This window comes from Aptenodytes patagonicus, chromosome 1 (assembly GCF_965638725.1).
Source record: "Aptenodytes patagonicus chromosome 1, bAptPat1.pri.cur, whole genome shotgun sequence".
In the NCBI taxonomy this organism is placed as follows: Eukaryota; Metazoa; Chordata; class Aves; order Sphenisciformes; family Spheniscidae; genus Aptenodytes; species Aptenodytes patagonicus.
The window spans coordinates 125,455,926-125,470,466 of NC_134949.1; the positions used below are offsets into that span (position 1 = coordinate 125,455,926).

General features: G+C 42.2%; 1 protein-coding gene across 2 annotated transcripts in view; it reads left to right on the top strand.

Moving 5' to 3' along the window:
• IGSF5 (immunoglobulin superfamily member 5) overlaps positions 1–13,331 on the top strand; it is a 32,605-nt gene extending 19,274 nt beyond the window's left edge. For both annotated transcript variants that reach the window (XM_076328872.1, XM_076328873.1), the window contains 3 exons: positions 50–159; positions 2,132–2,208; positions 12,570–13,331. In XM_076328872.1, coding sequence (XP_076184987.1) covers positions 50–159; positions 2,132–2,208; positions 12,570–12,638 — 256 coding nt within the window. In that variant the 3' untranslated portion in view covers positions 12,639–13,331. The remainder of the gene's footprint in view (positions 1–49; positions 160–2,131; positions 2,209–12,569) is intronic.
• Positions 13,332–14,541: the final 1,210 nt, after the last annotated feature.

Sequence of the window (14,541 nt, forward strand, 5' to 3'; positions counted from 1 at the left end):
CGTTCTCATATCATAATGAAGTTGTAATGACAGGCCTTTTTGTTTCTAGAAAAGTTTCAGCTGAGAGGAAAAAAGATGGCGATTTGGAAAACAGGCAAAGGCATGGTAGCGAAAATCAGGGATACATTCCAGAGGAACCGCGGAACGTACAAATACCAAGTGAGTCTAAGCTGGTGAATTACATATTGTCAAACTGCTTCTCAACATAGGCATTTTGGACAACATGTCAAGCAATTACATTACAAGATTTCACAACACTTTGTGAAGGACTTGTGCTTGGCCTGAACCTCTTCAGAACATTCTGGGTTTTCTAGAGTATGGTCCTTCAAAAGTATTGAGAAAACATCAAAGTTCTTTGCAGTTGAATTTAGTTTTAGTCCTGGGTTTGTTTTTTTAAATGCCTTTGTTCTTCCAAATATCTTCTGGGGCCAGAGGTGGGAGTGCTGGATTCCCATATGATAGTCGATTTAGGCAATATTTTGCAGTTGGTCTGTAAAAACAAAAAAATCTACCACCACCAACAAAAAGGAACAAAAATAAAAGAAAGAAGGAAAGAAAAAAAGGCAGTTAGTGAACTATGATTTTACTGATAAATGACTAAGGCATTATAAATTGTAGTCCTTAAGTACAAAGACTCTTCAAAAACAAATGTAAATCTCCACCAAATCGTTTCCCACCACTTGCATTTATAACCACATTATTATCAAAACGTTTAATCAAACACTTAATGACATAAAATTATTGTGCAGAGTCTATAATCCAGTCGTACATCCTTTTCTCTCTAACAAATAAATTGTGAAGAAATAAGTGCAGTGGAAAGATTTCAAGAGCATGTGGTATTGTAAAATGTAGCAGTTACAATAAATAGAAGAAAAACTAAGTAAACCTGGACAAATTGATTCTACTGGGTCCTAGATGGGCCTCTTTCATATTTGTTAGCATGCTGGGTTGACCTTGGCTGGCCACCAAGTGCTCAGCAAGTCACTCTATCACTCCCCCTTCTCAACAGGACAGGGGAAGAAAATAAGATGGAAAAGCTTATGGGTCAAGATAAGGAGGGGGAGATCACTCACCAATTACTGTCACAGGCAAAGCAGACTCCACTTGGGGAAGATTAATTTAATTTATTGCCAATTAATAACAGAGTAGAATAGTGAGAAAGAAAAACGGAACTAAAACCACCTCCCCCACCCCCACTTCTTCCAAGGCTCACCTTCCCTCCTAGCCCATCTACCTCCTCCCCACAAGCAGCGCAGGGGGAGGGGGAATGGGGGCTGTGGTCAGTCCATAACACATCGTCTCTGCCGCTCCTTCCTCCTCAAACTCTTCCCCTGCTCCAGTGTGGGTTCTTCCCACAGAATGCAGTCCTTCATGAACTTCTCCGATGTGGGTCCTTGCCACGGGCTGCAGTTCTTCAAGAACTGCTCCAGCATGGGTTCTTTCCATGGTACGGTCCTTCAGGAATGGAGTGCTCCAGTGTGGGTCCCCCACGGGGTCACAGTTCCTGCCAGAAAACCTGCTCCTCCATGGACTCCTCTCCATGGGGCCACAGCTCCTGCCAGGAGCCTGTTCCAGTGTGGGCTCTCCACGGGCTGTAGCTTCCCTCAGGGCACATCCACCTGCTGTGGCATGGGGTCCTCCACGGGCTGCAGGGTGCATATCTGCTCCACTGTGGTCCTCCATGGGCTGCAGGGGAACTTCTGCTCTGGCACCTGGAGCATGTCCTCACCTCCCTTCTTCACTGACCCTGGTGTCTGCAGGGCTGTTTCTCTCACATTTTCTCACTCCTCTTTCCCAGCTCCTGTTGCGCAGCGTGTTTTACCCTTTCTTAAATACGTTATCACAGAGGTGCCACCAGTGTCGCTGATGGGCTCAGCTTTGGCCAGCAACAGGAGTCTTGGAACCGGCTGGAACTGGCTCTGTCTGACATGGGGGCAGCTCCCGGTGTCTTCTCACAGAAGTCACCCCTGCAAGCTCCCCCCCACTACAAAAACCTTGCCATGTTAGCCCGACAAGTTAGCTAGAGTTTGGCTCACAATATTAAATCATATTTAGCTGTATTCCTGAACGGCTTGTGGTTCATGCCATGGTGGACACTGAATAACAGCAATCTTATATATTCTTGTTACAGGAATTGCCTCTCTTCCCCCAATGTCTTCTAAGTTCACTGTCCCTGCTGCAGATTTACATACCAGTTCTGTACCAAAGGTAATTGTAATGCTGATATCTTGACCTTTTTTTTTCACAGTGTGTATCGTACTATATCCAAACATAGATTTTGGGTGGAGGTAGACATTTATAAATCAATTACAGCTGTCATTGGGTAAGTGGAATGTCCCTTCAGCATTCCTGAATGTCTGATTTATAAGGATAAGTGCCCTGGGTGTTAGCCTTGGATTTAGATTGATTTTCATGGGGGATGGGAGGTGAGGGAGAAACAACCACCCCTGATATTTGGAAGAAATGTCTAATAAAGCTTTTGTCACATCTGTTCCCCCCAGCACCCTGCTACATCTTCCTCCCCACCTCCTAGGCTAAAGTTGCGAAGTCACAGACTTCCCCCCATAGAATCATAGAATCATAGAATATCTCAAGTTGGAAAAGACCCTTAAGGATCACCGAGTCCAACTCCCTGCTCCTCGCAGGACTACCTAAAACTAAACCATACAACTAAAAGCATCATCCAGACGCTCCTTGAACTCTGACAGGCGTTCAGTGTCTGCTCTTTCCTTTCCATTGCTTTCCGTATCTTTCCTCCTCCAAATGTCAGCTAGGCCTTTCTGCTGGCCAGCATGATGGGTAGCCCTGGCTGGGACAGACTTCCCATAGGTAAAGCCAATTGTCTTTTCATCATTCCTGGGATTAAACTCTCTTCCTCTCTCTCTCCACAAACCCACTTATTACCATTCTTTCAGCCTTGCCAGCCAGAGTAACTCTGGCTTGGCTTTTGAGAATTCACCTCTGTGTATATTATACATTAAACCATTATAACGTGGAGGTTTGCTTTGCTCTGGGCATGCAATAATTCTGGACAGCTGCCTTTGCCAAAGTGGAGGTCTGCAATGTTTTTGTTGTTCTACCCAGTTACCACACTGGAGGAGATGTGGATATAAGATGGAGGCACTGTTGAGGTGAGGTTTGAGGTTCCTTTGCAAACGAAATCCAGTGCAGATACAGTAAATAAATGTGCATTTTCTCTGGATCATTTCTTGATTGTATTTTCCAATTACACTTCCACATTGCAGAAGTTGCTTCAGTCAGGAACTTTGATCTTGGACACCTCGGGTATCTCAGCAGTAAATAATGGAAGGGAAAGCACGCAGCTAACACCCAGTCCGCTCTAGAGCTTTGCCCCCTTTCCATGTGGCTAACACCTAAAGAAGTAGAGCTCAGTGTTTATCCCTCTACTTGTTCCATTTTCAGCTACCTGTGTTCTGAAGGGTGGTGCTGGGCTCTCTTAGCTTCTAGCACAACAGCAACATAGATCTTAATTTATGCCATGTATTTGTAAAATACATTTACCACCTCTGTGATGGTTTTTGCCAATATTCCTTTGGGAAAGTGGCAGTGATGTGGTACCGAGTTCAATCCTCAACACAGTGATAACTCATTTATTTTTGAAGAGCTGTTTCAACATGTACAATGCAGAAATCTGTCTTGGAATGACATTGCACATAAATCATAGCAGAGCGTGTCTAGTTCTTTTGGTACACAATGAAATTTAGGAAGTACTCAATCAATGATTAAAACAATGATCAAAATAATAACGGTAAAAGTAATAGCAACAATACTGATGTATTTGTGGCTGGTAGTTATGATGTTTGACATTAATTACTTGTCAAACAAAATACTATTAAAACAAAGCAGAAAAGCGTGTATAAAACAGCTGAGGGTTCAGTGTGGATCTATAACCCTGAGCAAAAGTTTCAGGCAGTGTTTGATACACTTATGAACAGGATTATAAGGCACTGGCTATGTTTACATGGAGAAGGCATGTGGTACATTACGGTCTGCTCTGAGAAGCAAAAGAGCTTGCGCTGAGGATCCCGTATCCACCCTATACACATTTCAGGGGGAGGCGATAACTTCAGTTAGCTATAGCCGTTTCCCAGTGAGTGGGTGCTCATTGATGGTTGATGTGCACTAGTTGTGCACTGGGGGCCATTAAGCCAGTTGGTGTCATCTGAAAGATATCCAATTTGGGTGCTCTCAGACAGCTCCACAGTGAGAACGATAGTGTTGTGAGTGGGGACCATCAGGAGACCAGGTTCACAAGCGTTGGGCTCATGCTCCTGATTCAAACTGAAACACGAATGTAGGTGCAGCCCTCCATGTCAAATGTTAGATTAGATGGCCTAGGAGGTCCCTTGCAGCCCAGTGGCTAGGGAAACATTGAAATCCTTCACAGGCACACAGCATAAAGTTGAACCGTTTCTGTTAAACCAGTTGTCCCTGGACAAAATTTGGTACAAGTCTGTTACGGTGGCTTCTAGCTGCATCAGTAACTGCACACACATTTTTGAAAAATATCAAGAGATAATCTCAAGGTTTATTGAGATTAAAAAATTATTTAATTTAATTTAATTTAATAATATTTATTTAATTTATTTAATAATTATTTTAATCATTTAATTTATTAAAATTATTTATAACTGTTTTCCATATGTTGGAGGAATACTTAGCAATCTAAAAATGGCCTGTGAAGACAAACTATTTCTCAGTTTGAACAGGGCTTCTCAGTATATTGTGATGGCCCCATCTTGTATATGCAGGAGCTGATAAAGGTTGATGAAGGTTTACCTTAAATTGTGGATTTGCAGTCCATGATTTAAATTTATGGCATTATATACAAACATAGTAAAACATTTCCCAGACAAAAAAAGTGGTTTTCTTTCACATTCATAACCTTCCCTGTTAACTGTGTAACAGAGGTTTTCTGACGAAAAGTGTTACTGGATGCATTCTAATAAAGTTCAGTCACTACTGTTGCCAATATATTGCATAACAAACATTGTGATGCTCTTTCATTGTAATATATTTCTTGTCAAGGAGGAGAAATCAGATAGCAAGCCATTTAACTGTTTGCTGATTAGTGCTGGATCAAACAATTTCTTCAGAAACCACCTGCCTTCCTGCCACTGCATTTTCTAAGCACAGAAAGTTGTGTTTCTCAGTTGGCTTTCCCTGCCTGGATACTGGAGACATTCCCAAAGGTTTTTCATCTTTATTCTTCTGCACTTTTTAATGAGAAATAGGAAGTAAAAAAACAGGAGGAAGAGAAGTTATCCAGATAATTTTTTCCATAGTGAAGGAGGTCATAAGGGGTAGACTCCAGCAAATTGCCTCTCTCTCCCTGGATAATCAAGAAAAATGAGCAAATGTCCTTGCAGTGCTTCTATGGAGGTCAAGAAGAAGGAGTGAAGAACCCAAGTCCTCCCTCAGGAGCAGACTGGGGAAGGAACGAGGAGACCGTCTACTCATGGAAAGACTCACGGAGACTGAAGACCTAAAGCCTTGTCTCTCCACCTCTGCAAGGTGAAAGAAGTTAAGATTTCTGTGGTTGCCTTCCTTGTCACCTTATGGGATCAGGATTAACCACAGCAACAAGGCCAGAAAATAGGTCCATATAGGCAAAGTTTGAACAGAGAGTTTTAAAATTAAAAGAAGCTCATGGATGTGGGGACAAGATGAAAAGCAGGGCAATCGCAGTGAGTGAAGATTTTCCCAGTTAGCATTTGGCTGGACAGAGGCGATCATACCTGCTGCACAGCCCATTCCTCCCACTCCCAGGAGAAAACTGGATGGAAAGTTTCTGCACAGGTCAGTGGCATTAGGCAGTCTCCTGCGTCTCTGAGGGTATCGGCTTCAAATTTGATCCCTTCTGTTCCATATGTAAAAAGTTACAATTTTAAATTATTTGAGAGATTAAGGGAGACTTTGTATCACAGGTTTTGTTTCCTCAGAAGTCCTTGCCCATGGACCCAATCAGGTACAAAGCCTGAAATACCTGGTGGGTCTTATTGTAAAAGGTGACAACAGAAAATCACTTAGGTCAGCTATTGGCCATTCAAACTCTTTGAATCAGAAACTGATGCAAAACATTCACAGAAGATAAATGTTCCCCAGCGATTGCACTGATCAATTCACAACATGAACAATAGATTTGACAAATCATCTTTGGGAAAAGTAATACCTCAGCAAAGAAGAAGGGGGGGGAAAAAGGTGTGTGAGACATTTAAAAAATGATGAATATCAAACTAAGGAAAAAATTACCAGCCACTGGAAGAGGAGGCCAGGAGCATCACTCAGGGGTGCTGGAAGGTCTTCATTCTGATTACATCAGCCAAGAAAAGGTCAAATGAGTAGAGTAGAGTTACAGGCTTCTGTTTAATTGCATATTTTATTACTGTCAGCGATGGCAGGAGAGTGATCCTTGCTCCCAGTCCCAGGGCTGAGCTGCAGGCCAAACGGGTGTTAGGGACCAAGGTCCCATCCAAGGGGCCGTTTCTCATGCACTGACCCATTGTGCAGAGCTCCTTCCAAAACCCAAGTGCGATGAGGGGGATCCCTTACCTTGGATTTAGCAAATTCTGGGGCAATGCCACAGACAGTTTAGCTTGAGCAAGGGTCATAGGGCTAGTTCTGCCAGGTCCCGAGTGCCACCGCCAAGGAACTGCATTTTTAAAGTCCCACTGGTACAAAATGAGCTCTAAGGACTCAGCATCTCGCAGGACTGGGCAGTCTCCTACACAAGCTTCATAATTAGTCCATTTAATATGCCATAAATGTCTCTATGATAAATCAGAAGACCATTTCATAAGAGGGAGCGAGTACTCATTTATAGTGGGCCAGATTCATCCCTGGTGTAATTCAGCTGACTTCAGCACAGCTACAGGAGGCTTGCACTTGCCACCACAGCCACACTCCTCCTCTCCAATCCAGAGTGAGTCATGGCTCCATTAATGGGGAAGGATCTATTTTTCTTCTTAACTACTCCAAATGAGACTCTATAAACTGGAAATATTATTTAGTTGTGGTTGTGGTTTTATACTGGGAAGGAAATGAAGGATGAATTGTAGCTCCATTTATTGCACTGTGTATAACTGCTCTGACTCTGAGGATTGTTTGAAAAGAAAAATTAAGCTATCAGAATCAAATTAAAAGGTCAATAAAATAGAAATATAAACCAATGACAGCAAATAATTTTACCCCTACTGATGGAAGGTACTATAGAGTATGTCATGTTACGATATTCATTGGTCAGCATATCTTGATTAAGAGAGTAATAAATATCGATGATACAGATATAGAAAAGGCAGGTGCAGTTTATAGTATAATTTTTCCAAGTGTCTGTGGAAGAAGGGGAGGAGTGAAGTTATGTGGGTGGGATTAACCCATGAAAAAATGAGAAGGAATTTCCAGGCTGTCTATTGATGGACAGGGAAATGTGCTGAGTGTACGAAAAGTTGACAGGATGGAACTGGTTTGCTATTGGAAGCGATAGTGTACCCAGATTATTCTGAGGGTATCCAGAACTTTTGGGTGGGTGTTTTCCTCTAAAGGAATTGAATTTGGAATAAGAATTAAAAACTGAGGGCAGGGGGAAAAATAACCTTCAGAAACAGAAAGCTGTGCCTCCCTGATTTTTTGTTCTAACAGTTAGCCAAATGTGTGATGCATGCAGACACATTTGAAAGTACTCCTACCACATTAATTTCAGCAATTTGTTCTAATGCAGTTAGACTTGGATTTTTTTGGCTGGCTAATAGCAGGCAAAGCTTTCAGTTTATCACACATTTCCACAGCATCGCTCTTTGAGGAGCTGCCATCTGTCAAATCAATTTAAATATCAGAGCCCTGTTTCATAATGCCAGATGTGTGTTCATCATTCATATCACTGATGTCATATGGGTTGCAGAAATGACTATAACATGCTTGTAATAGCAGAAGTCCTTTCATTGACTGAAGATCAGTATTCAAAACATCACTGAAGGATTCAACCCTGAAATCAGCTGATAACACACACTCATTTTACTTTCTGATTCATCCATGTATTGCTAGCTCTCTTTTTGTCTGGCTGAAGAGCTGGAAGAGATGGAAAGATTTGGGCATCTGTTTCCCCAACCAAACCAATGAACTATGCAAAGCTTTTCCCAGTATAATAGTCCCTTTATAGTAATCCCTATAAAAAGGCATCCAGGGCAGATGATAAGTCAACAGGCAGGCTTTGAAATATGTGACTGTCAAATAACCATGGTTAACTAGATGCCAAGCTGACAGTACAAAGAGATTTAAAACTATGTGAAAGAAATGCTGATGATATTGCATCCTTACTGATAGTGGGGACAACCTTAGAAACTTGCTCCTGTAATGTTGGGCTGTGCAGCGAACCACTAGAGCTGTCTTTTTTCCCTTCAATGTGTAGGATGTAACGAATAATGAAACCATTTTTTCTCAGACTAGGACTGACAGAACTAGCAGAGCACTGCATTAATCTGAAGAAGAAACAACTTTGAAATAAAAACTGAGCAGAGGCTCTAGCAGCTGTAGCATATCAGGTTCTAAATATGAAATGGTTGTTGTGGTCCTACTCCTCTGCATTTTGTATTTGTAATGCGTTGTATGAGATCTTCTATAGCATCAGAAAATGAGTTTTAGGTCACTGACCAGCAGCCAGCAGCCTCTATTTCAGTGAACTGCAACCTCAGTGAGGCTATGCTACTTCAGAGAAAGCTCCACGAAAATGGGTCAATACACAGCATGGGTTGATTGAAATTAATGAAATTATTCATTAATCGATATCTGAGTGAGAATAAAATATAAGTAACCCAGGGCATTTGCTCTAAAGCAAATAACATGAAAGTTATGGAGCAGATCCTCCTGGAAACTATGCACATGGAAAATAAGGAGGTTATTGGTGACAGCCAACATGGCTTCACTAAGGGCAAATCGTGTCTGACAAATCTGGTGGCCTTCTACAACGGGGTTACAGCGTTGGTGGACAAGGGAAGAGCAACTGACGTCATCTACCTGGACTTGTGCAAAGCATTTGACACTGTCCCACATGACATCCTTGTCTCTAAATTGGAGAGACAGGAATTTGATGGATGGACCACTCGGTGGATAAGGAATTGGCTGGATGGCCACACTCAAAGGGTTGCGGTCAACAGTTCGATGTCCAAGTGGAGACCAGTGACGAGTGACGTTCCTCAGGGGTCAATATTAGGACTGGTGCTGTTTAACATCTTTGTTGGTGACATGGAGAGTGGGATCGAGTGTACCCTCAGGAATTTTGCCGATGACACCAAGCTGTGTGGTACAGTTGACACGCTGGAGGAAAGGGATGCCATCCAGAAGGACCTTGACAGGCTTGAGAGGTGGGCCCGTGCGAACCTCATGAAGCTCAACAAGGCCAAGTGCAAGGTTCTGCACATGGGTCGGGGCAATCCCAAGCACAAATACAGGCTGGGCGGAGAATGGGTTGAGACCAGCCCTGAGGAGAAGGACTTGGGGGTGTTGGTTGATGAGAAGCTCAACGTGAGCCGGCAATGTGCGCTCACAGCCCAGAAAGCCAACCGTATCCTGGGCTGCATCAAAAGCAGCGTGGCCAGCAGGTTGTGGGAGGTGATTCTGCCCCTCTACTCTGCTCTGGTGAGACCCCACCTGGAGTACTGCGTTCAGCTCTGGGGCCCCCAACATAAGAAGGACATGGACCTGTTGGAGTAAGTCAAGAGGAGGGCCATGAAGATTATCAGAGGGCTGGAGCACCTCTCCTATGAAGAAAGGCTGAGAGAGTTGGGGTTGTTCAGCCTGGAGAAGAGAAGGCTCTGGGGAGACCTTATAGCAGCCTTCCAGTACCTGAAGGGGGCCTACAAGAAAGCTGGAGAGGGACTTTTTACAAGGACATGTAGTGACAGGACAAGGGGTAATGGCTTTAAACTGAAAGAGGGTAGATTTAGATTAGCTAGAAGGAAGAAATTCTTCACTATGAGGGTGGTGAGGCACTGGAACAGGTTGCCCAGAGAAGTTGTGGACGCCCCATCCCTGGAAGTGTTCAAGGCCAGGTTGGACGGGGCTTTGAGCAACCTGGTCTAGTGGAAGGTGTCCCTGCCCATGGCAGGGAGTTTGGAACTAGATCATCTTTAAGGTCCCTTCCAACCCAAACCATTTGACGATTCTATGATTCTATGAAAGACGCAGCAGGGCAGAGGCGAACCATCACAGGCACAGTCCCCACCCCAGGAACAAACTTGCTGCTCGGTTTGTCCTTTGGTGGTGAGGAGAAATGGCATGACAAGGCAGGGGCTGGACGGGTTATTCTTGCAGATGAGATTTTTAAAGCAAAAGAGGCATGCTTGGGTTACATTTTCCCCAGTGCTGTCAGGGAAGAAGAGGGCAGTCTAGATCCAGCTGGTGCAAGTCCTCTGCCTCCCCCCTATTCAAAATCACATGCAAACCAAAATCTTCTGCAGTATTGCCTACTAATGGCCATAAACACTGCCTCTTTCGACAACATTACTTGATGAACTTTCTGATTAATGTCTTTTTTCCTTTAGTAAATCTAAATGATGCAATACGGTATTTTTGTGCAACAAGTTCTGGGAAATATTCCCACCCCAGTATTTTGCTAAACATGGGATTCAAATAATGACCTATTTCAGGAAGTTTCAGAGGCCGTGTTCAGTGAGGTGCTCTTGGACCCCCTCTGAAACTTTCTGGTTACTCAGTGTGCTAACTAGTTCAGCATACTTTATACTCAAAGGACAGTCCACAGTATCTGGGAATACTTGCTTTCCACAAACATAACGCTTGCCTTCAGCTTTTTTCGGATGTTTTTTTTTCCATTCTACTTGTAAATTTGTTATTTTTGGGGGGAGCAGTAGTAGAGAGCTTCTCAAAACCTCTGTCCTAGTGAGAAAGCCTGCCATAACAGACCTGTAATTGAATGATCAGGAAATGCCAAATAACTGTTTTGCCATAAATGGAGCAAATTTCATCATGTATTAATCTCCAGGGTAACACAGACCAGAGGAAACTTCTGACGTGCTCTAGAAATGAACGAGTGATGTCTCTGTTGAGCACCAGTAAGGTATTTGGGCTGAACTGCAAGAAATTAAGTGCAGCAGAGAGATCTTGGAAAAGCTCTCTTGAGCAGAGACAGGCAATCCTGTTACTTCCCAGAGCACCTCTCCTCTCTGCAAAAATAAACAGTAAAGAAGGGTAAATTTAGAAAACAGCAGTATGTTCTAGCAACAAAAAGGGATGGGGGGGGGGGGGGGGAGAAAGAGAGTTGTGTTTAAAACAGAAGGCAGCTGTCTTATGAAATGTTTCTAGGATAGTTATATTTATCCCATGGTTTTCCTTGAAGTGCTGGGACTCATTAAATACCAGAGACATGTTGTCCACATTTGTTATCTAACATTTTCCTCTATGGCTTATTCAATAATGTATATGTACCAAATGCATTATTTAAGATGTTTAATACTGGAAGAATACCAAGGCAATACAGACTGTACATGATTAATGCCCCAGAAACAAACCACAAGAAGATTGGTCAATAGTTAGGAACCAGCTTGGGCTTGATAAAAAATTCCACCGCGAAGAACAGTGAAATTTCCATTGATTTCCAAGGGCTTGAGACCAGGTGGGGAAGTTGCAAGGAACAGTGGCCAGCAGGTAACATCTGCTTGGAGGTAGATAAAACCGACCCTGGGGCTGGCCGCAGCAAACCATTCGACTGTAGCGTTTCATTTAGGAAGCTATGTGAAGATACATGTTTATAACTTTGGAAGACATTTTCATTCCTTAGAGCTACTTTGTAATTATCTATGTGAGGTCTCACTACTACATTTAAATATCCAAAGTGTATGTTTCTTGGATGCACTTGAGAATGAATTTTTCATTGTCTTTTCCTCCGCAACGATATTTTGTAAAAGCACATAAGTAATTAGGACTGGAAATCCACTGCACTGATTTCAAATGAGGATAGGGTTTTCAAAACTGCTGAGCATTTCCCCTGAACTGATCCCACGGGGCTCAGTTTGAAACCAGGCTGCTGTCGGTGGAAGTGGAATGATGCCAGTCATGGGAACTTTAAAAAAAGCCTGCCTTGAATAAACACTGAGATGTTGAGAGCGGTCTTTCGGATACATGAAATACTGGCGTGCTTATTTTTGCAATTTCTAATGTATCTGGAAAGCAATGTCAGATATTAAGTTTTTTTACAGCTTGACGGGTAGTTTCTTTAAGAGAGCCAGAGGAGAAACACCCAACATCATGTTTTGCTGCAAAGAATACAAACTGCAGAGTCCACAAGAAGTTCTCAGACAGCATAAGACCAGTCAATGAATTCCCAGAACTGCCATCAGTGTTGCATGTGAAGCTTTTGTTTTGTTCTGCTGTTCATCCTTTTCCTTTGTATTTAGATTTTGAGTGGGTTGCTGACGATAAATTTCATTTTGGTATAATGCTTTGGGGTGAGAGGTTGGCAGTTAACCTCCTGAGGACCCTTGTGGGATTGCTTTTCTAGCATTTCTTTTAGTTCTATAACTGCTTTTACTCTCCCATAGGTGCGACCTCAAATGCATATTGATTATCCGACCAGCCCAAAGAAAATTAGAAAATTGACACTTGTTTAGGACGTACTTCTCCAGGAAATTTCTCTTATCAGTTGCATTTTACACGTTTGGATGGCTTCCTGCAACAGAGAAGAGTTAACACTGGTTCTCTCAGTTTAAGCTATAAGTTATTTTTCTTTTTTTCCTCATGTAATGAAATAAAATTGCAACCTTTATGATGTAGCATATGATATCTCAGCAAAATAATGGACATAAATGACACCCTTAACTTCAGAGACAATGAATCTGATGGGACTCTACAAGAACAAGAATCCGTGCTTTGGGTCCCAAGGAAATCAGCAAAACTCCTATCAGACAGAAATGTTAGGTTATCCACAGCACGATCAAGGACTGGAACTGCAAGAGATCTATTAGTTCAGAAGAACTTGTTAGTAATAATACTGTTTAATACAATATCTACTGGTTTTTAAATGTATTTTATGTACAGCTAATCATCTTGAGCTTATAGACCAACAACATTTTCCAGTTTCTGCTCTGTAATAAAATCAAGGGAAGTTTTCATGAGGGCTGTTTCAAAATTTCTAACAAAACTATCTTTGGATCAGAAATGACTTTGTTTCATTTCAATACATTCTTTTGTTAAAGGTATTTGTCTTAAACCCGATGTTCCAGTTTTAAATAAAAACCAATCACCCATGTGCCAAAAAAATCCTATTTTGATTGAAATGCAAAAATCTTAAGCTGAAAAATGTGGATTTGAGACTCCTGACTTTTAAGAAACTCCTGACTTTTAAGAGTTGTTACTTGAATGCTTTATGTCTCTGTTCTACTCGGGGGCTGAGTTTGGCAGCCAAATGACTTGGGTCACAGCAAATGGTGGCTGCTGGTATTCATGCTGGACCCTGTTGTTTCATCAGGGACAGAGTTGATAATGACCATGGGGAATGCACTTTAGCTAGGCAACCTTGTCAGTAGAGCAGATCTGGCACATGGACCCTGTATGTGCCTTCCCAATCTAAAAATTATGATTTCTAGCTGAAATGTTTTGTCTGAAATTTTGTATTTCATAATAAAAAGTTCAAGCTTACTAGTTTTTTACAAAAAGGCAAAATTCTTCCAGAAAAACAAGTTATTTTCAGTGTACTCGTCTTTCTACCCACTCAAAGCATTCCGAATTATTCAGTGTTTTGCATGTTAATCTTTTGTATGAACCAATGCAGGTGCTCTTTGAGTGCTGAAAGAAGCCGCTACAGAGGATTACTTTCAGTGATAATCTGTGCAACAAAAATAAGAAATTTGAAAGCTGGTCTCAGGAAAAAGAAGTTGTTTTGCATGTTTAGCATTTGGCATCTCATTAAGTTGTGACAGATTTTGCACGGCTACTCGCGTTTTCAGTCACTCTGTCAGAACAAGTGCCGAGACCAATTCACTGTCTGCCGTGTGCAATTGTATACAAAGCTGTTTCAGGTTCTGACCATCTACACTCTTTCTGTCTTGTCTGGTTAGGGAGGAGCTCTGACACGCATTCCCATTGAATGCAATTGCACCAGCAGCATGGTATGTAAATAGCTATAGTGTTATACAGAGAAAATATAAGCAATTTACATTGTGGAATACCTGTGTTTTTTCCTTGAAATAACCATGCACTGAGAGAAACGTCTACCTTATTCTGATACAAGTATTGCTATTGCGGACATCTCCTGGTTACTACTGTAGCTTAATGCAACCTAAACACGAACAAAAATCCAGTTTATTAGAGGAATGTCCATTGCATGAGAGAGAGAGGCCCAGGGTAACACCAGCCTGTGACTCGGGGATAAAAACCACGGACCTTTGGCTTTCTGTGCACGTGTGTGGTTAGCAAGCCTTCTGGTTGTCAGAAAAGTAACCCTGCAGTACAAAAATGAAAACTGCACGGAGGCAGTAGTTTCCCAGCAGAAAACGTTGATTCATTAGAATGTAT